Source organism: Protomyctophum parallelum (genome assembly GCF_964188405.1).
Source record: "Protomyctophum parallelum genome assembly, chromosome: 3".
NCBI classification, from domain to species: Eukaryota; Metazoa; Chordata; class Actinopteri; order Myctophiformes; family Myctophidae; genus Protomyctophum; species Protomyctophum parallelum.
Genome location: NC_139698.1, coordinates 14,302,323 through 14,324,465, shown reverse-complemented (window position 1 = coordinate 14,324,465; position 22,143 = coordinate 14,302,323). Strand labels below are relative to the sequence as shown.

At 44.9% G+C, this 22,143-nt stretch overlaps 1 protein-coding gene across 5 annotated transcripts in view; it reads right to left on the bottom strand.

The window, feature by feature from the left end:
* cdk14 (cyclin dependent kinase 14) overlaps positions 1-22,143 on the bottom strand; it is a 276,173-nt gene that overhangs the window by 72,307 nt on the left and 181,723 nt on the right. For 3 of the 5 annotated variants that reach the window (XM_083761515.1, XM_083761517.1, XM_083761519.1), the window contains 3 exons: positions 12,295-12,358; positions 11,543-11,590; positions 7,044-7,092 (listed from right to left, as the gene is read on the bottom strand). In XM_083761515.1, coding sequence (XP_083617641.1) covers positions 7,044-7,092; positions 11,543-11,590; positions 12,295-12,358 — 161 coding nt within the window. The remainder of the gene's footprint in view (positions 1-7,043; positions 7,093-11,542; positions 11,591-12,294; positions 12,359-22,143) is intronic. The other 2 variants (XM_083761516.1, XM_083761518.1) reach the window with 1 other exon arrangement.

Here is a 22,143-nt window from a genome sequence, read left to right as displayed (position 1 = left end):
AACAAACGACACAAAAACAAAACAAAAGTAGAAGTGAATGGAGGAGCGAGGGAAGAAGGTGGGCCAGACACCTGGCTTAGATGATCCGCTTCAGCCCCGGCGCCCGGCCCGCGGGCTTCTTTCAGCTGCGCTCGACGTGGCGAGGCTATAGCAACCCGCCCCCGTGTTTTGGAACCCTGGCATTTATGTGGTTCTGTCAAAACAGTGAAACACACAACGCCGTTGTCATGATCCAACGACGGAGAACGTCCTTCCAGTGTGAGTCACATGGGAGATGATGCGGGCGCCGAAAACACAAAGAGAGAAGTGACAAGGACGGAAGAAAGAATGAAAAGAAAGTGGGATGTTATTGATTGACGGGCAAGGCTCGACGTGCAGACACTCTGTCTATGATCTGAGTCATGTGGAAGAATTATGCTACAGCTTATTATTGTTATGTTGTTCACCTTTTATATGATGTGTTCTGACAACTGAATACCATAGACAGAGAGCAGGCAGGCATATGCAAAAAGTCCGGCCCGGGAGCCAATCGTGGCAGAGTGCAGATATTATATGGCCCGCAGCTTCCTTCCAGAAATGTATTATTTATTATGGCTCGCCAGCATAGTCATGTGAAATTCATGCATTGAAGTTTCAGGGTGTTTTCGCTATTTCTCTACTTGTAAGGATTGCTACTGAAATTGCAATTTTTACATTATTTATTATGTTTGACGAGACCTTTTCACACCTGGTTACATTTGGCTACAGTGCCACTTTAACACAATTTGTTGCTATTGACAGTTGTACTCGTCCTATGAACTAATTAGGCAGGGTGCTCATGACGAGTAGGCTCATCTTAAGGCGTTTGATATCGCTATAAGAAAGCCTGGCTGTGTTTCTTATTTTTTTAATCACTCCCGTTGCTACGGATGCTTGCTAAGGCCTCGCCAGCACTGCTTCCGTTTCTCCATAGCCAATTAGGCCATTAGCTTCTGTATTAGCCGCAGCCTTTGCACGCTCTTTTCTTGGAAACTACGGCGCTTTCCGAATTTGTGATTATCTGGTGATCGTGATTGGAACATTGGTGTTTTCTAGATAAAGGATTGGCCTCATTTTAGCTCGCTAGTATTAACAAGATATCATAATATTGGACCGTAAATAATATATATAATGTGAAAAGTCTGAAAAAAGGAAGCCAACCAAAGAATATTGATATTGCACGTTAAATAAAATTGCTATGTGTGAGACTTTGTTATGGTCCAAAGGTACAGTATGAAAGGAGATGCAGTCTTTGTTATGGTCCAAAGGTACAGTATGAAAGGAGATGCAGTCGGCCCTATAAGGAGTTTTCATATTTCCACATATACCGGAATTATAGCACCCTTTGAAAGTAACGTTTAGACAACCCTGGCTTTCATAGAGGCAACCTGCCATGGTACACTACAGGTCTGGGATCTGTTGATAGTGCTGTGGTTCTTTCATAGAGGCAACCTGCCATGGTACACTACAGGTCTGGGATCTGTTGATAGTGCTGTGGTTCTTTCATAGAGGCAACCTGCCATGGTACACTACAGGTCTGGGATCTGTTGATAGTGCTGTGGTTCTTTCATAGAGGCAACCTGCCATGGTACACTACAGGTCTGGGATCTGTTGATAGTGCTGTGGTTCTTTCATAGAGGCAACCTGCCATGGTGCACTACAGGTCTGGGATCTGTTGATAGTGCAGTGGTTCTTTCATAGAGGCAACCTGACATGGTGCACTACAGGTCTGGGATCTGTTGATAGTGCTGTGGTTCTTTCATAGAGGCAACCTGCCATGGTACACTACAGGTCTGGGATCTGTTGATAGTGCTGTGGTTCTTTCATAGAGGCAACCTGCCATGGTACACTACAGGTCTGGGATCTGTTGATAGTGCTGTGGTTCTTTCATAGAGGCAACCTGCCATGGTACACTACAGGTCTGGGATCTGTTGATAGTGCAGTGGTTCTTTCATAGAGGCAACCTGACATGGTGCACTACAGGTCTGGGATCTGTTGATAGTGCTGTGGTTCTTTCATAGAGGCAACCTGCCATGGTACACTACAGGTCTGGGATCTGTTGATAGTGCTGTGGTTCTTTCATAGAGGCAACCTGCCATGGTACACTACAGGTCTGGGATCTGTTGATAGTGCAGTGGTTCCCAAAACTTTAATCTAAACAGTGTCTGTGCCAGGGACCTCAAGAAGAGACAATTTACATTTAAAAATCTGAAATTATTCAAAATGTTCCAAATAATATCAATTGGAGAACCACCGGTTTAGGATATACAGCTCATTTTCGTGACACACACATCTTTCTATACTGTATATCTGGGCTCTCACTGCTTTCCCTCCCGAGACCTACTGTACCCAGAATGTTTCATGTACTTCTTCCCTTATGAGCTCATACCGTATATCAGTCCTCTGTCTTATCACGTGAAGTGTCTCCGACTCTCCTTTCTTCAACAATTACTACAGAGTTACTCAGAGTTAGGATTTTGCTGTGCAGAGGTTGGATTCATCATACACTGTCTCTACTGTATATATATAGCTAACATAAACAGAGGGTTCTGTTACTGGTCAAAATGCACATGAGCACATCTGCGAACACTTGAGTCAGTCATTGAACAGAAAGAAGACTGTGCACGACATCCTAAAGACTGCAGTCAGGTTGAGTATGACGCAACATCATCACAACCCGTTGAAATCAATCGTAAAAAAATCACACTTGTGTGAAGTGAGCGGTGCCTTTTATCATGACGTCTGATGATGTCAACAACATGATGTCCCAGGGGGGCACGACACACACACAAAGCCACATGTTAAGTTTGCCATTGACTTGAATGCCAGATGCCGTCACAGAGGGAACCTACTGCTTTGTAGTGCAGGGATTCAGTTTGTTATATTAGGAGACCGGAACCAATTTAACCAATATGCATTAACTCCCTGACTCAATCATTTTTTTCAGAGCAGGGTTTATGTGACCAACTTGTTTCACAGAGTCAGAAATGTTCTGCTGGACAGCGCAGCTTAATGGAGGACCAGACGCATGCTGCTACGCTGCGCTGGCTGTGGAGCATGAGGTTTACGCCTTTGGCGGGAGAGACACTCTGTCACCGCCTTACGACGTGTCCGTGTTCAACACAGTGGCTTCACGCTGGATGAAGTTGACCTTGGCGACAACAGGAAGGGAACATTGCCTTAAGGGTCCCTCCAGGTGTGAGGGCCACACAACGGTGCTGATACAAGATATCATCTATACATCTGGGGAGGGTATACCCCTGAAGTAGGCGAGGACAACGTGCTTCATGCATTTGACGTCGGCACCCACAGATGGCTAAAATCAAAGGTTTCTGGGACGCTACCGAAGGGAAGGGGCTACCAATCAGCCTGTGTCTTGGGGAAGGTCATGTATATACATGGAGGATACAAACATCTGGATGTATACGCGAAAAAGAAGGCACTGGAGCAGCTCAGACGATTTAGGCCCTTGGTTTTATATAACCGGGAGCAAATAAAAATTGACAACGTTTCGATGTTTAAGTTACATCTTCGTCAGGTCATAGCCTGAGGGGGCAACATAGTAAGGCTTAAAGTACACACATGGTACAGCACACACACGCTGGGCAAACAAAAAGGTTGAGAACTACTGGTAGATGAACACTGCGTATATAGCTGTGGATGCTTTACAATGAACATTACATTGGCATGCACCGACCTGCTCATCGGGAGCAGTCAGGGGTTTCAGTGCCTTGCCCGTGGACACTGGCACAAAGCCAGGAGGAGCTGGGGATTGGACCTGGGACCTTCCGGACCTTCCGGAGCTTCCGGCTCCGTAATCGCCCGCTGCTGTACCTGCTGAGCCACAGCCGGCCCCACAACTACAACTATATCCCTGACAGTGGGGGACGAGATGTCAGGAGCAGAGCATGAAAGAACGCTCATTGGGAGAGCGAGAGAGAGATAGAGAGAGAGAGAAGGAGAGAGAGAGAGAGAAGGAGAGAGAGAGAGAGAGAGAGCGGAAGCGGGATAAAACGGTCCGAGTGGGCAGCTCTGTAAGCAAGCAGGGACAAAGTGAGCGTATGTATGTGTCCATATCAGCTCCATCGCCGGCTGGCACGCGATAAAAGGATCTGGAGAGACGCAGCGGTCGTTAACATTCTTGCTCCGTCTCTTTCTTCACATATTTATTTCCTCATGGACTGGAGCCGCGCCAGGGAACACAGCGCTGAACGTGCACGCACGCGCACACGCACACAGGAAAGTACAAACTTCGTCTTAAACAAACATTAAATTCCCATTTGACGATGAATGGAGAATTTTACGTCATAGTGTCTGAGCAACTACAGTTTCTATGTTACACCATGATGATGTACGATGATAGTTCATAATTCTGCTCTGCTACATCTCAGAAAATATTGCATATTTTATAGTGATAGACAGACAGACAGACTGGCACAGACAGGCAGGCAGGCAGGCAGGCAGACAGACAGACAGACAGACAGACAGACAGACAGACAGACAGACGGGGGGAGTCGTGTGAACGGGGAAGCCGCTGGCATCCCCGCCCCGGGGCATAGGGTGCGGAGGGCAGGGGGGGTCAGATATGGAGGGCATGGGAGAGCGACCCGCACCGGAGCGCCTGTCCATCTGTCTGTCAGTCAGACTGTTACTGAGGGTCCGCTGTGTCTCCACTGTCAAGCAGCCTTCTGTCTGGTATGACATGAGCCAATGACTGACCGTCTCTCTCACCGTCTGTCACGTGCACACACCGCCGCCCGCACGCACGTATGCCCGCACGCACACACACGTAGATTGTCTGTTTTTCCGTGTTGCCACGGCGGCATGCAACTAAGCATAAATCACCCAGAAACCGTCATTTGCCCAGGCCAGAGCTGAAATGTTTCCGACTCCCTAATTCGTGGACTGGACTGGCGTGCCATCCATCGCTGTAGGGCCTTTCATTCAAGCACCCATTCAGAGGCCAGGGGGTCTATATCAGACCATTGACCCCCTCCCCCGGGTTACTGATGTGACCGCGTCCATGCCCGCGATGACCTTCGCCGTAACTAATACCCCCCCCCCCCCCCCCCCCCTCCCTCATGTCGCCATTCAACCTCGTGTCTGTGAGGGCCACCATCCACACATCTGGAGTGGTGGGCAGGGTGTCCACCATGCCATCTCTCCCCTGTGTGCCAGGGGAGCGATGGCAGTAACCCCCCGACCTGACTATGCCTGCATGAGTAGTGCCCCTGTGCCAGATGGCTGCTGCAAGAAGTGCGTGCGTGCATGCATGTGTGCATGCGTGCGTGCGAGAGAGAGAGAGAGAGAGAGAGAGAGAGAGAGAGAGAGAGAAGCAACAAGTGTATGCATGTGGCATGATAGCTGGGTGGGTAGAGAGAGCCATCTGGAAATCAGAAGTTCTGCAGTTCGACACCCCTGGCCCTGGTCGAAGTGCCCCTGAGCAAGGCACTTAACCCATAACGAACTGCTCCCCGCCGGGGGCGCTGTATTAATAGGGCCCACTGCTCCTAATAGTTAGGACGGGACTCATTTTACATACTGTATGTGCAAAAGTACAGTGACAAAAAATACTAATCCAATACAGTGGAAGACTGCAAGACGAGGCTGGCATCTGGGTTACAGATGCCAGATGAGCTTACAGATCTGCTACTTATGCTATTTTTGAATTTGAATCCTTTTGTTTCCACCCGATAAAGTCGATTTATTTGTTCATACTGTATGTGTGACTGCAGGGATTAAGGCAAAAACACATCTCGCGTGACTGAAAGTATTTCTTAGATTTGTGAAGCCGAGCCCCGAACAAGCACTGTGTTTTATTATGATGTCCTTGATGTTCTACACATAGAGCCGACCGATTAAAAGAAATTACAGAACGAGGCATTAATATTAATCTTCTTTGCTTTCATGAAATATCTGAGAAGACCATCGGGTTTTTCTTCTTATGAAAGACTCTTGTACTCTTTAATCTCACGAAAAATGACATGACTGAAAACTTTAATCCATGTGATTATTATTATATACAGAGCGTATATGTATTTGTGTTCGTGCCCACATGGGATATGCCTCTGCGTGTGTGAGTGCGTGCGCGTGCGTGTCTTGGTTGGGTGGTGAACGAGCGTGTCTCTAAACAGGCTCTGTCTGTCAGACAGTCAGTCAGCGCCCGGGGGAGGGTCACAGAGGTGACCCCCCTCTGCTCTGAGAGAGGGAGGAGGAGGGGCCCGCGGTTTCCCATAAGAAACTTCCTTTCAAGGACAGGAAGTTCATAAAATGTTCACGTCAGCCCCCCCCCCCCCCCCCCCAAAAAAAAAGAAAGGACCCTCTGACCCAGGACGTTGGTTCATACATGCACGCGCACACACACACACACACACACACACACACACACACACACACACACACACACACACACACACACACACACACACACACACACACACACACACACACACACACACACACACACACACACACACAAGCGTTGTTGAATTCCTGCAGGTACATCAACACCGTACATGAACAAGAGACTATAGTAGCACCCTGGTTCTCAAACATTTTCATGTCAAGGACCTTTAAAATGTGTTTGGCCATGGCCGTACACGTACACCTATTTGAAAAGATTTTTTGCCAGGGAACAAATTAGAGTCAAAACACAAGATCACAACGCGGCATGTTTTCACAAAATCTGTCTGTTTCTTATTATTTGACAATTTTGGCCAATGTTTGACCAGTTGTTATAGCGTAGTTTGTGCAAGGATTTTTGTTTTGTTTTGTTTAAAACGGTCTGACCCCTTTTGGTGTTTTAACTAAACATTATGTTATACTTTAGCTATTGAAAAATAGCAGATCTACAAGCTCATAGCGAATTAATTGAATATATATTATTTCAGAAGACCTTTTTTATTTCGAAGTCAGGCCTAAATGGATTAAATTGTCACAGATCCTCCCAAAATAAGGTGGGGGGTCCAGACCCTCAGGTTGAGAACCAGTGCACTAGGATACCAGGAGAAGTGGAGCCTACTTACTTATTCCAGGCTTGTCTGAGCTTCTTGGCGCTGTACACGGTGAAACGATCTGTGAAGGAGGGAGAGAGACAGACACAAGTCACACGTCGGCAAAGGTTGATGCACATCAGTAGAAAAGACTCCATTGATGGATAATGTCGGTACATCGTTGTTTGTGAATGATGCCACGTCCATTAAATCATATCTTTCATGTCACTTTGGCCCTGAGCGCTTGTCCCGCTCACTCTCTGCCCAGTTAGATAACCTCCTGGGTTTTTATTTATCGGCCTTCACTGGCACCCCGTTATCTCTTCTCTCTGTGAATAACATGTTTCTGGACTCGGTCTCCGTTAATCTTTGCCGTTCTCATAATAACGTACGGCTGTGACACTCTCACCTTTTGTAAATCTTCCATCCTGTAGATGTTGCTATTATTCACTTTTGTAAACCTCTCTGACCTCAGAAAGGAATACTTCCTGATGTTTTGAATTCTGTACTATATAACACTTTCACTGATGATGTGTCAGTTGGGAGAACTCTTTGATGCTGTTTTGGTTATCATTTAAAAACTTACGCTGCTGGTCTCGACTCCTTTCTTGCTTGTGTCAATCCTTCCTATGGGTTTTACTGAACAAGGTGATTTTACTCTGGTATTTTTCATATTCTCTCATGTTAAAGTATTGAGTAGGTTTCTCTAAAACTATTTCTATCCTTAAAAGGTTTATGATTATAGTATACATTTTTCAATAAGGTTAAATATTTACTTGGATAAAGGTTTTACATGCCGTTACGATATGGTACATTTACTCCATTACAGTTTACAACTATACTCTTCCCACCATTAAATTAATAGTTGAACTCCACATTCTTCTACTCAAAAGGTTATCTTACTTGTTTATGGCTTTGAGTGCCTATATGGTCTGAGTATAATACTCTAATTACTTGGGAGAACTCTTCGGCATTCGTGTGCCTGGTCCTACGAACTTATTGATGTTGGGTTAATATGGGCATGTGTGCATGAGGCTGGGCGCTGCATGTGCTGTGCTGTGCTGTGCTGTGCTGTGCTGTGCTGTGCTGTCTCTCTCGCAGCTCACTTCAAATCACGCCCTGGGCTAAAAAAATAAAATAAAAACTCTGTGTGGACCATGTCATGGACACAAACAAGTCTGAGGCTGCCAACATCCCAGCCAGCCAGACAGCAAGTTAGTAATTCATTGTATCATTGTAAAACCATACCACTGTAGTATTTGCAAACTGTTAAAGTATTTAATCAATCAAAAAAGTAAATTAGTCAGTCAGACAGTCAGTCAGACAGACAGACAGTTAAGCCTGATTTATACTTTGTCACAAAGCAGTGTCGTGTGTAGAAAATAGCCGACATATAAGGCTATAGTATAGGCTATAGTCAGCTAATACTGTCACCCAGCCAGCCATAGCCAGTCATTCAGTCAGCCAGCCATAGCCAGTCATTCAGTCAGCCAGCCATCCAGTCAGCCAGCCAGCCATGGAGTCAACCCAGTGCAGTGAGTCCAGCACACACAGCCCTCTGCAGTGAGTCCAGGACTGCACACACAGCCCTCTGCACGGCCAGACACTGCAGTGTGCCAGAACTGGCCCTGGCTGGACACAACCAGCCTGGGTGCCAGAGGAGAAGGAATCAGACTCAACACCCAGGGGTGGGGAGGTGGGGGGTGGGGGTTATGATGTAGATAAGGGAGGGGGTGGGGATGAGAGATGTTTGTGTATGGAGGCTGGTGGTGGTGGTGGTGGAAGTATTCACATTTTTACTTGAGTTAAAGGTATAAAGGTAAGCTCACATTGTGTTGCGATACGTTGTTGTGGAAGTATAATTATAGGGCTTAATTGGTTCATTGCTGTTAATTTGTAATAATAATCTAAAATCTGCATAGCAACTAGTAACTGAAGTTTTCAAATAATTGTAGTGGAGTAAAACGCAGGGAATGGAAAACTCCAGACTTTTACTTGAAACAAAGTATTTCTATATTGCAGTATTGATACTTTTACTTAAGTAAAACATTTGAGTACTTTTTCCACCACTGGCCGAAACGAACAGCAGACCTCATATCGCACAGGCCAAGAATCACATTGTTATGTGTGGTGTCTGTCTGAAGACCAAAGGTTTGTGGTGGTGGTGTTGTTGTGAACACAGCAGTGAAAGAACAAGGTTCTTGTAGATAATATCGGACCCAGAAAAAGAACAGGCAGAGTTCTTAAGCAATGGAACACAGATAAAGAAGACACAAGCTTCAGAGGGAGGGTGAAGCTGCGTTCAACACAGTAGCCATGGATGAGACGATACTGCCACCTGCTGACTCCTCATCAAATTGCATCAATATACTTAATTGACCAACTGCCTGCACAAACAAGAGCTTTCTTCATGTTAGTTAGTGGTTTTCAACCAGTGGTCCTTGATGGGGTTCCAGGTGGTTCCTAGCTAAATGATGGAGAGTTGGTAACCAAATAGACCCTTAAAGAATTGAGCGTTAAATGAAACCAAATGGACCCTTACATTGTTATTTTGATCAACATTTGCCTGTTGTCTCTCTGGTGCCACATCATTACAACATGGAATTGTGGACAAAATCTCATCCAACGACAACATAATATTCTAAGTATTGGGTCTGCCCGAGACTAGATCTCATGAAATGGTGGTCCGTGGCCCAAATGCTGAATAAATAATGGGCCTTGATATGAAAAGGGTTGAAAACCACTGATATTATTCATCAGATTTCTGTCTACCCTTGACATGAATTTCACTCGCTCCTTTACACCTGTATGTAAACCTGTGATGTAACAACAAAGACAACAAAGTTATTCTATCAAATTTGTGCTTATATTCTTAAGTTAAAAAAAAAGACTAGTGCGTATTCAAAATTCTAAGGAAAAACCTTCAAAGGAAAACAGAACATTCCAAGGATGTCAATAATAGTGAAAATAGCCAGCTCTACGAGCTTGAAACGCATAGCAGGGCATGGGGTTATGGAAGGATAAAGGTGGGCTGGTTTGGGGGGTTATGGAAGGATGAAGGTGGGCTGGTTTGGGGGGGTCTGTGTGGCGTGATGAAGCCATGTGATGCAGACCTCCATCTCCAGTGACCAATTAGGTGAGTAACTGGTGTGACACGCACTCACGATCACACACACGCACCTAGACATGCGAGCGCACACGCACACAGCTAATCTCACATCCTGTGGCTCTGGCTACAGTTGGCTCTTGTTAGTGCCCCTCACATACTGTGCAGGACAGCTGTGCTCGCTGTCCAACAGCACGCACACACACACACACACACACACACACACACACACACACACACACACACACACACACACACACACACACACACACACACACACACACACACACACACACACACACACACACACACACACACACACACACACACACACAAGCTCTGCATAGCCCTGGCGCACAACAAAATTAATTACAAGTCCCCGCAAATCTGAGAGAGTAGAAATGGAACCTGTTTAAACTACTTTAAACTAGTCTCTAAATATTTAAATCTTTAAAGCTGCACTCATGGATTAAAAGCTAAATAAAATCTCATGACTGAAACTGTTTGTATGGCCAAGTCCTAATGTGTGCTTAGTGAAACAGTGCGAAAGGAGACGCCCTATCCTGCATGGATTACAACCTGGCATGGTTTCCTGCTTAACCCATTTACTGTAGGCCTGACGTCGAAATGTTGTCTTCTAAATCTTGACAGCTTTCTGAAATACCTATGTTTCTATATGTCAGTGGTGCCCAATATTTCATATCAAACAAGGACCCCAAAAAATATATGTAATTGGCCAACCCCCATTCGAAAATATGTTGTTCCCCCATAGAGCACCGAAGTCTGACGTCACTTTCAGTAGAGGGCGCCAATACACAGGTTCATGTATTTTTTTATTTGCAGTGAAATCTCAATAGGGCGATTTTAGGTCGCTTCATATAAGAACTGTGTTTGAAAAATAAACCGACCACCCCGGTGGCTGTGCGTCGTTAATGATGTCCATTCATATTTGATATAGCCAGTTTCTGTAGAAAATTGAATTAATGTGGCCGCAAAAGCCTTGAAACTACATATGAAGGCAATGTCGCTGCTAATATACGCCATGCCCAGCTGTCAACATATTGTGTTCCTGAGATTCCTCGTTGACATAAGCTCAGCTGGTGGTGACTCGACTCGTACTAACCACGAAACATTAAATATCAATAAAATAAAAATAAACGTAATTAACATTCAGTTTCTGTTGTGCGACAGGCAGATGCAGCCACCCGCCTACCCGGAAATGTAGTCTCTGGGTTGTTTGTGTTGTTTCTAACGCTTATTTTGTTATTCTTTGTGTATATTTGTACATTTCCACCTTCAGTCGATGCTTCATATCCATATGAGTGAAAAGGCCGTGGTGATCAGTTTTATTTTTCAAACAGTTCTTATATGAGGCGATCTAAAATCCCCCTATGGAGATTACAATGCAAATAAAAAGTACACAAACCTGTGGATTGACGCCCTCTACTGACAGTGACGTTAGGACTTCGGTGCTCTATAGAAGCAAAGATTAGAGTTAAAAACGTTCAAAGATTTGAGGCACATTTTCACAATTCTTCTAAAATAGCAGACCTACAAGCTCGTAGGGCTTGTAGGTCTGTCGGTCAGAATCCATGTCAGATTCTGTGTCTAGGTGAGAGGTGACCTTTGACACGATCTAAGATGTCTCAATAGAAGAGCAGGGAGACAAGATACAACCACAATTATATTGTATTAACATGCTCTACCATACAGCTTGGACAGAATTACATTTTATTCGCAAAATAGTTACAAAGTGCCACTTGAATCCATGCATTCTTATTTATTTGATCTAATTGTAAGCCTATAACTCCCCACATCTTATTAACCATATCAACGCCTTTTCTCTTGTGAGGACCAGGAGAATTGTCCTAACAAATAAAAGTATGTTTCTCAAATTGTAGATTCTACTATACTTTTGGCCCTAGTATAGTAACGCGCACACACACACACACACACACACACACACACACACACACACACACACACACACACACACACACACACACACACACACACACACACACACACACACACACACACACACACACACACACACACACACACACACACACACACACACACACTTTTTTTTAAATTTCTTATACCTCTACCAAAGTGACCTGATCAGAGGAAAACGTTAAAGTGTGAGCTAAAGTGTGAGGCTGCATGGGGTCTCACCTGGTTTGAAGTGAGGCAGGGAGTGAACTCCAGGCCAGGAGTCTTCAGACGGCGTGCCCAAAACCTGAGAGAGAGAGAGAGAGAGACATCCACATTACTGGGGTTAAAGCACCAGAGAGAGAGAGAGAGAGAGAGAGAGAGAGAGAGAGAGAGAGAGAGAGAGAGAGAGAGAGAGAGAGAGAGAGAGAGAGAGAGAGAGAGAGAGAGATCCACATTACTGGGGTTAAAGCACCTGAGAGAGACAGAGAGAGAGAGAGAGAGAGAGAGACATCCACATTACAGGGGTTACAGCACCTGAGAGAGAGAGAGAGGGTCATCCACATTACAGGGGTTAAGTAAGAGAGAGAGGTTTCATTTGATCGTCCCAATCTGTGATTTGAGAAACAGCGGGAAAGGAGTTAGCCACACACTAGCACTGCTGTGTTTCCAAAACCGGTGGTTCTCCACCTTTTCAGGATGCGACCTGAGTTGAGGCATTCCCGGGATATTTAGTTTGACTTGGTTTCACAGATAAATATTGTGAAAATATCCTAAAAACAAATAGAAAATATAGCTTGTAGATCTACCGTTTTTAAATGTTTGCCACTTTCTTAGGTAGGCCTAATATTTGACAATTTGTATTGTTTTTGCACCAGGGAACTCTCGAATGTGCATTTGTCTTTGTAATGAGGGAACTATGCACTGCAGTTGCAATTAGTTTTTAAAGCAGGTTTGCTCATTTTGTTTGGTTTAGTTTAGTTAGTCCGAGTCGGGCAAGATTCAAAACGCTCACAATGCCTTGCATTGACACGTTCTGAACTATTTTCACTACTTTTACGTTTTGAACCTTTTGAAACTTAAATGCATCTAATGAGATGTAAAATATGGGAATAGATTATTAATCAATTATGTAATAAAATAATATATTAGCAATTATTTCATGAACTAAGATGGGCTATTTGCACTCATTTCGAAAACATTTGAATGTTGTGCTTGTAGATCATCTATTTTCAAATAGCCGAATGTTGGTATGTTTTGCAATAATAATACAAATGTACAAGATTCAAGATTCAAGATTCAAGATTAAAGATTCAAGATTGCTTTATTTTGTCATTTGTTTCCGACTTTAGCAGCAGAAAAAAAACGAAATTACGTTTCTCCTAGTTAAAAAAAGCAAAGCAACAAAGCAACTATAACTAGAAAAAGTGCCCTTCTGGGCACAGGTCTCCACCAGGATTCTTCCTCAGCCTAGTGGGAATATGCATGCACAGTTTCATCGCAATCGGACGCTGCGTTGAGGAGTTGTGGCGATTTGTACAAAGCGGGCTACTCCTGAAAACTGTAGGAGCCAATCGTGGCCAATCAGGATGGAATATGAAAAATCAAACAAACCTGTCTTGATCACATGACTATGGAGATCATGTGTACCGATTTGCGTGAAATTTGGATAAAATCTGAAGGAGTAATAATAGAAAATGTGTTTTACATATGTCGGCCTCCTGGTGGCGCTATAAAGAGCAGATGTGAAAAATTCCAGACAAAGGTTTTTCCTTTGCCTCTAGGGAGTTGGCATACAAAGTTATCCACAGATCCGTGCAGTTAGAGGTAAAAACACGTTTTGGCCAGTTATAGCGCCACCTTGAGGCTGAGTTGAAATTGTTCATGTGGCATTTCGTCCTCGGCCTAGTGGGAATGTGGGTGCACAATTTCACGGAAATCACGTGATGTGTTCATGATTTGCAGCATTTTGTTTTAAACTGAGCACTCCTGTGAACTTTGGAAGCCAATCTTAACCAATCAGGATGGAGTGTGAGAAATCTGAAAGACCGGTTTCGTTGAATGGCTCTAGAGAGACTGTGTACCAATTTGCGTGATGTTTGGACAAAATCTGTAGGTGTACTGTGCAAAAACTTGTTTTGCACAAAGCGGCCTCCTGGTGGCGCTATAACAGGCCGTTCTGGAAAGTTTGGGGCAGAGGTTCATCGTTGGCATCCAGGGAGTGTGTGTGCAAAATTTGGCATCGACCGGGTTAACGGTGGCCGAGATTAGCTGCTCACGGACACACGGACGGACACACACACACACACACACACACACACACACACACGGACGGACGGACGGAGTGCAAAACATACTCTCCCCCCATGCCTTCGGCCTGGTGGAGAATTAACTAAAGTTTTCAAATCACTGTATTGTAGATTAAAAAAGTACAATAGGCCTATGTGCCTCTGAGATGTGGTGGAGTAGTAGTAAAAGTATTGGGAATTTGAAATACTCCAGTACCTAACATTTTACTCAAGTACAGTACTGTATAAGTTCTTGTATGTAGTGGGAAAGTGCCATTACCATTAGTCTCTCTCTGAAAGCATTTCTATAGTTCACACACGCTTCATTCTTTCATCCAACAACTGCTTCTCACTCCCTCTGGACAAGCCAAAGGAAACTCTGCATTGTAGTGATTTAGATAATTGCCTGCAGATAGTGTTTGTGTCTGCATGCGTGTGTGTTCCTGTGTCTTAATTTCTAGCGTGCGTGACCGTCCTGCTAATGGGAAGCAATGACTCAACTCTTCACGTGATTGGCTATTAGACAAAGATGTGACATTCAAAAGCACACAGCCCATTGGCTGTGGATTCTCCCAGGAGGGTCTGGGTGCCGGGCGGACTTCTCACACACACACATCCTGGGTTTATGGTGACGAAATACAGGATAGCGGAGCGGACATGCCTTCAACATGATGTATCTACTGCGCCTTAGCTGTATAATTGGTTCCAGATCAGCCAATACTTCCCTCCAATCTTCACAATACTCCTAACAGCAACTGCCAGAGTGTATTCTGTTATTATCTCAAACACATTTTAAAGCATTTATCTCAGTGCAAGATGCAGGAACGCGGGATGAGAGAGGCGATCATCAGGATTCTAAATCTGAAAAGCCATAATTGGCTCATTGTGCCTTTTGCATAACTTTGTCTTGCCGTAAAAATCTGTTATTTTAGGAAAGAGACACAGTCGCACTATTACAGCAAACTATTACAGTATGTGGACTGACAACAGACAGACAGACAGACACAGACAGGCATAATGTATTAACTATTAATAGAAATAAAAGAGCAGTCATGACTCTCGGACCCATAGGCTACAGATGGTGCCTGTCGGCACATTTGAAAGGCAGCACTAAAGAACGATATAGTGTTGAGGTCTGGACTCTTGGCCGAGAGACGACATGTAATTACCACCACAGTCATCACCTTCTGACTGCTGGAGTGGATATGAGCCAGAACCTATAGTACTCAATGGTACTGATATGGTACAGTCCACAGACAAGAACCAAAATACTTAATGGTACTGAGATGGTACAGTCCACAGACCGGAACCTGCAAGATAGCAAGTACTCAACGGTACTGCGATGGTACGGTCCACAGACCATGCAGAACCTATAGTCATAGAGTTATATATAATCTAGAGACAGCCCCACCCCCACTGTTCATTTCAATGGAAGTAACAAGTTGCTCAGTTTTTCCAACCGACATTTGGTTGGCAAAATGTGGAAGTGCTAACGAGCCCTAATTTGCCCTAAATTACTCTAAGTATATACTAGTGGACTGATAATGTGTCATAGTGTATATACGAGACTTATACTACTGTATGTTGATTTGTTTACTGAGAAACAATGTGGCACATTGGGCTAATCATGCGGAGACTGCGCAAAATAATTTGGGATCCTGACCCACAGTTTGGGACAACAACAACAATACAGAAGTGATATACATGCATAAAGCTGCGGTAGTGTGTGACTGTGGACCAGAGTTGATCTGGTGATGATGATGCTCATGTAATAACGGCAACCACCAGCAGAGAGCAGTAACGCACCATGTATTACACTGAGGCTGACAGTGACAAACACAGTCAAGGGGGGAGAGGTTTTGCATCATCAACTGGCAAGCCTCAGCCGCAAAAAGTGATCTACAAGCTCAGCGCAAGGCTTGTTGTGAGCTTGTAGATCTGCTATTTTCATCCAGGAGGTCTGTTGTAGAGGGAAACAAGAAGCTAACCAAGAACAGGGCCAAAGGTCAAGTTGACTAAGTATTGAGGGTTTGAGTGGTTAAATGTCTGAAATAAAATGTGTTTTGACTTTTAATATAATTTACACAACACTGCTGAAAGTAAAAAAAGATAACTATGCAATGCAATGAGGGTCTCGGGCTCTCGGCTTCATCTCTCTCTTAGCTGGGATCCGTCAGCACGTAATTCTGACGGAGTCGCACTAGTCCCACAAGCGGGAACCGCTCGAACATGCGTTGCTCCCTTGCTTATAGGTTAGGGTTTGAGGTAGGTTGTCGTTTGTCGGACCAATGACTAGTCTGAACTAACTACTGCACCCTCGTCCCCTCTCAGCTATATCTGTGGTAGTTTAAAAAAAATGTCAGTGCATTCACACATCTGATGAATGTGAGCAGAATAATGCAAATAATGTGAGCAGATACACCCAAAGGTCAGCCTGTTAGCGTGCATTGTCTTTCCATCCAGGATTTGGGTCAAGCCAATCCTCAGAGGTCTGATCAGTGCGTACTACGCTACCACAGACACACAACACCTCATCCCAGTGTAACGCCTGGGATTTGAAGTCCAATATCTTAACCACTAGAGTGACTAGACATTAGAGATATTAGACTGTTGAGGCCATCAGACTGGGGCTCTGAGCCACTCTGTTATACTCACCCCCCTTTTGACCTTCTCCCACGGGGAAACCCGATCTGGGTCACGGCACCAATCTAACGCCCGGGATTTGAACTCGGGTCTCCCATGTGAAAGTCCAATATCTTAATAACCACTAGACCAAAGGACCCTATGGACCAGAGGAGATATTAGACTTTTGAGGCCATCAGGCTGTGGCTCTGAGCCACTCTGCTACACCAGCATGCATTTCTTTCCGGATAGGAGCAATGTTTCATGGGAGTTTACAGTGTAATGTTTATGTCCACTGGTTGCCACTCTCGTGTTTTTAACTGGTGGTTCTCAACAAGAGGTCCGGGGACCTTTGGTGATCCTTGAGGGGGTTCCAGCTGGTCCATTTGGTGGTTTAAACTAAAGGACATTGTTTACTGATTGTGCTTGGAGATGACGGCATGTGGATTCGGCCTCTATGTCTAGTTTGTAGGCTCTGCGAGGCGTTGTGAGCTTACAGATCTGCTATTTTCACAATCGGAACCGAGCCAAGCAAAAATGTAATGGCTCAACTCCTACAATTCCAAGTGCTTGTGAGGGTTGGGGGGGTCCTCCTCATCTGTGCAGCCCTATTACACCACTCTGCTAACCACTCATCTGTGCAGCCCTGTTACACCACTCTGCTAACCACTCATCTGTGCAGCCCTGTTACACCACTCTGCTAACCACTCATCTGTGCAGCCCTGTTACACCACTCTGCTAACCACTCATCTGTGCAGCCCTGTTACACCACTCTGCTAACCACTCATCTGTGCAGCCCTGTTACACCACTCTGCTAACCACTCATCTGTGCAGCCCTGTTACACCACTCTGATAACCACTCATCTGTGCAGCCCTGTTACACCACTCTGCTAACCACTCATCTGTGCAGCCCTGTTACACCACTCTGCTAACCACTCATCTGTGCAGCCCTGTGTTACACCACTCTGCTAACCACTCATCTGTGCAGCCCTGTTACACCACTCTGCTAACCACTCATCTGTGCAGCCCTGTTACACCACTCTGCTAACCACTCATCTGTGCAGCCCTGTTACACCACTCTGATAACCACTCATCTGTGCAGCTCTGTTACACCACTCTGATAACCACTCGTCTGTGCTGTGTATCCATCATAATGTGCAGTATGTGACTTTTCTGACGTTGCACTTTATTTACTGGTATTGGGATGTTTATGGCGTATGTTTATGCTTGCACTCAATTTGTATTCTGCTGCTGGCTTCTGCATCATCGAGCCAAATGTCCCCTCGGGGAGAGATCGACTTTTTATGTCGTCTCATCTTTGATCGAGCAAACGCACTTGGAGCGGAAAAGAAAGGGGGGAAAAAAGAAGAATGCGTTTGCACTTGAGGGCGAGATCGTTATACAAAATCACGCCCTACTTAATCACAACACAGTGTCACACAAAGCTTGAGCTTGTAGATGTGCTACTTTTGAACTCGAATAAGTAACAGTTTTGGACATATCTGGGTTTCCACCCGACAGAGACGGTGTCATTGTCATCAGTGACGAGGCATCGTCCCAGCTGGCCTCTCTAAGTGGAATGAACCAATATAATGCTCAGAAAAGTATCCTATAACTGCAGCGTTGTTGCTGACAGCAGACTTTCACCTCGCAAGCTTCCGTTATTTCCTCTATACATTGGCACAGGGTGATACTCATACTTGCCAACATATCCCATAATATTATTTTGAAATGCTGACTTGGTAGAAATGGCACAGAAGCAAAAATGTCCATGTGTGGCATGATGAAAATAAAGAAATAAAAATACAAATTAAAATGAATCTTATACTATCCCCTCCCTCAAGAACACAGGGAAAACGTAATTACTCAAAATCTACGGGCATGCGCACGCACAAGCGCATGCACGCCGGCCTTTCCCGCACAGGAGCAGAGGAGAGGAGAAAGCTGTCAGGGGTCTTGATGAAAGGCACAGCTATGTGTCGAGAGCATATATATATATATATATATATGACTTGCCCATGCACACACACACACACACACACACACACACACACACACACACACACACACACACACACACACACACACACACACACACACACACACACACACACACACACACACACACACACACACACACACACACACACACACACACACACACACACACACACACACACACACACACACACTAGCTAGCTTAATTACAGTGCCACACAAACACCATCCCTCACTGTAGAGGAACAAGCAAGCTGGTGTTTTACTTAAAAATAGCAATGCCACCGCATTTCCAGCTTGTGAATCTGCTGCATTTTGACGCCTTTATGTGACACTGTAGTATGACCAAGTAGAGTGTTAATTTAATTTACGGAGAAAAACTAAACAAACAAAAAAAACACAAGAAGTTTCAATATGGAGATAAGATCTTTCTGCAATGATGTAGTACTTGAGTAAATGTACCTACAGTAGCTTAGCTTTGACTAGGGGGTTGGTGCAGTAGGTTAATGACAGCGGCACACAAACAGCATCCCTCACAGTGGTAAAAACACACTGCGGTGGTTCATCATGACTGTGGTGACTGTCACATCTCTGTGGTTAGCACCAGCGTGACGCTATGTGTTATGCTAGGCATGGGGACCCACCGCCTTCATACATCACCAGCTGAACTATACGTCAACCTCCCTGGATGTGATTAGAGTTTTGCACACACACGCGCTCTCTCGCACGCACGCACGCACGCACGCACGCACGCACACACGCACACACGCACGGTGGTCCCTTTGAGGAATATGGTCTCCAAGAGGGCGCCAAACAAGCTACAGATCGTATACAAATAAGCAATACCCCCAGAGTCTCCCCAGAGGAGGGGAGGAAGAGGACAGTGACACAGACGCAGAGAAGGCTCAAACAAAGCACCTTGACGGACGCCTACACACCACACAGACTTATAGTCTGGTGAGGACCCTATAGGCAGGAAGCAGAGTGTTGTGGTTAAGAGTCGAAACACCTCAAGAAGGTTGGGGACCACCTGATGACCTCTCTTCCAGGCCAAGGCTTTTCCATTACAGATGGATTATAGTCGCATCTTTGATGTACTTACAATTTACAAACGGCTACTAGAGCAGCAGTTCTCCCACTGCTGGGACGTGAAGATATTGCAAGTGGGTACCCAATTAATTGGCAAAACACCAAGATTGTAATGATAATAACATAATTAACATAATTTAAAAACATTATGTTAAACTCCTCCCGCCCAACACTCCCCGCTGACAGGTGGCGCCCCAGACTGTATGTGTATGTGCAGTGACGCAGTTAACAACCATCTCTCTTGTGAGGACCGGGAAAAGCTAAAATATTGTCCTCACAATGTCTATTTATCAAATTCTACAATATTAGTGGAGACATTTGGCCCACACAAGAATATCCGTACCCGTGCGCACACCGCACACGCTGCCTGATATACAGTCAGAGCCTTGTTATCGTTGGTCCTCTGTGGCTCTGTGCCGCCTGATTTCCCCCCTGATCTGTGTGTGTGTGTGTGTGTGTGTGTGTGTGTGTGTGTGTGTGTGTGTGTGTGTGTGTGTGTGTGTCAGAGCTGAGGCGTGTATGTGTTTGTTCTGCCGCTCCTCAGGGGGTGGGGGTGGGCGTGCGGACGGCGGCCGTGCGGTGGCAGACAGAATGAGTTGTGGGAGATGCGGGGCGGCGTGCTGCAGCCCAGCCCGTCTCTCAGGACTGACAGCCTGCATGGGCTGCATGGGGCCGACTCTCAACCCAACGCAAACATTAACGCTCACATCAGCCCTGCTGTCAAAGGCCTTAACTCTAACACAGCCTGGATGAGGAGCTAGAAGAGCTCATAGATCTGGTATTCTCACAGCCAGAGACTATGAGTATTTTGGGGTCCTTGGGGGGGGTTCTTAAACTTCTTTGTGCTACAGATGCCAAAATTGATATGTACTGAATTTGGCCGCGGAACACCCATCTAAAAAGGCTGTGTGCCAGGGACCTCCAGAAGAGAAGATGTACGCCTAGGGCTAAATCTCTCTCTCTCTACTGGGTCTACTGGCTCACCTAAATCAGTAGGAGCCATTATCTGGGCTTCATGAAGGTACACAGAGAGTGCTTCATTGATGAACAATCCTATATCACTCAGTAATCAATTACAGTGTTAATTAGATCAATCCTGTCCCATGTTTGCTGTGTTTACGCTTCAATATGGGACACAGATGTAACCACACACACATCAATGTCCACTAGTAAAGACTAATGATTCTATGAATCATAATTAGTTGTTTTCCTGCAAGTTGACATACATCTTAAATTCAATTATGCAGAAGAGGGTCTTTGCTCCCTGTGGTACTCTCCATGCCCAGTATGTAAGTATGTTTAATATAAAATACTCTGTTACAAGAAAAGGTCCCATATTCAAAATGTAACTTGAGTAAAACGACAAAAAGTGTTTGTGAAAAAAAGTGAAAATATACTTACACAGCACCAAAATCAAATAGATCATCATCAAAGTAAAATCCTTTTCGAATAGACAACATCTAAAATAGGGCTTGAGTAAAAGTACATACATTGAGTAAAAGTACATACATTCAATGAACTGTGTGTGCATGGAAGGGCGGGGCGACACCAGAACAGAGCTGCCACATATAATCACAGTTGGAATACTGTAATTAGATTGCCGTTTTAATAAGCAATTAAAATGTTTAATTTTGACGAAAGTGGTCCTGACAAATGCAATTATATGCAAAAAGAAAACATTGCACGTTCTCGTGGTCTGGTGTTGATGGTAAGCCTCCAACAAAATGTAAATTAATTTGGCCGCGGGGGGCAAAGGGCTGACTGCTGCTCTGACTGCTGCTGCGCCTTGCCTGGGAGGTCGCAGGGTCTATACTACATCTAGTGTTCATTTGGTTAATCCACTACCTTTTTTCACAGGCAAAGACTAAACAAAACGTTAGCAAACTAAGGCTACTAAGCTATGACTAAAACTAAATATAGTGACAATTTTGTCACCAAATTAAAACTAGACTAGACTGAAATGTTACTGTAGGGAGCCAAAGGGAGGGACTAGTGGAGAAGAGATCCAGTAGTTATGCTTGGCTGCGCGTGGGTGTGACGCTCCGGAAATAGCTGATCTACAACATGCTCACAACGTGTCGCAGTGTGATGTGAG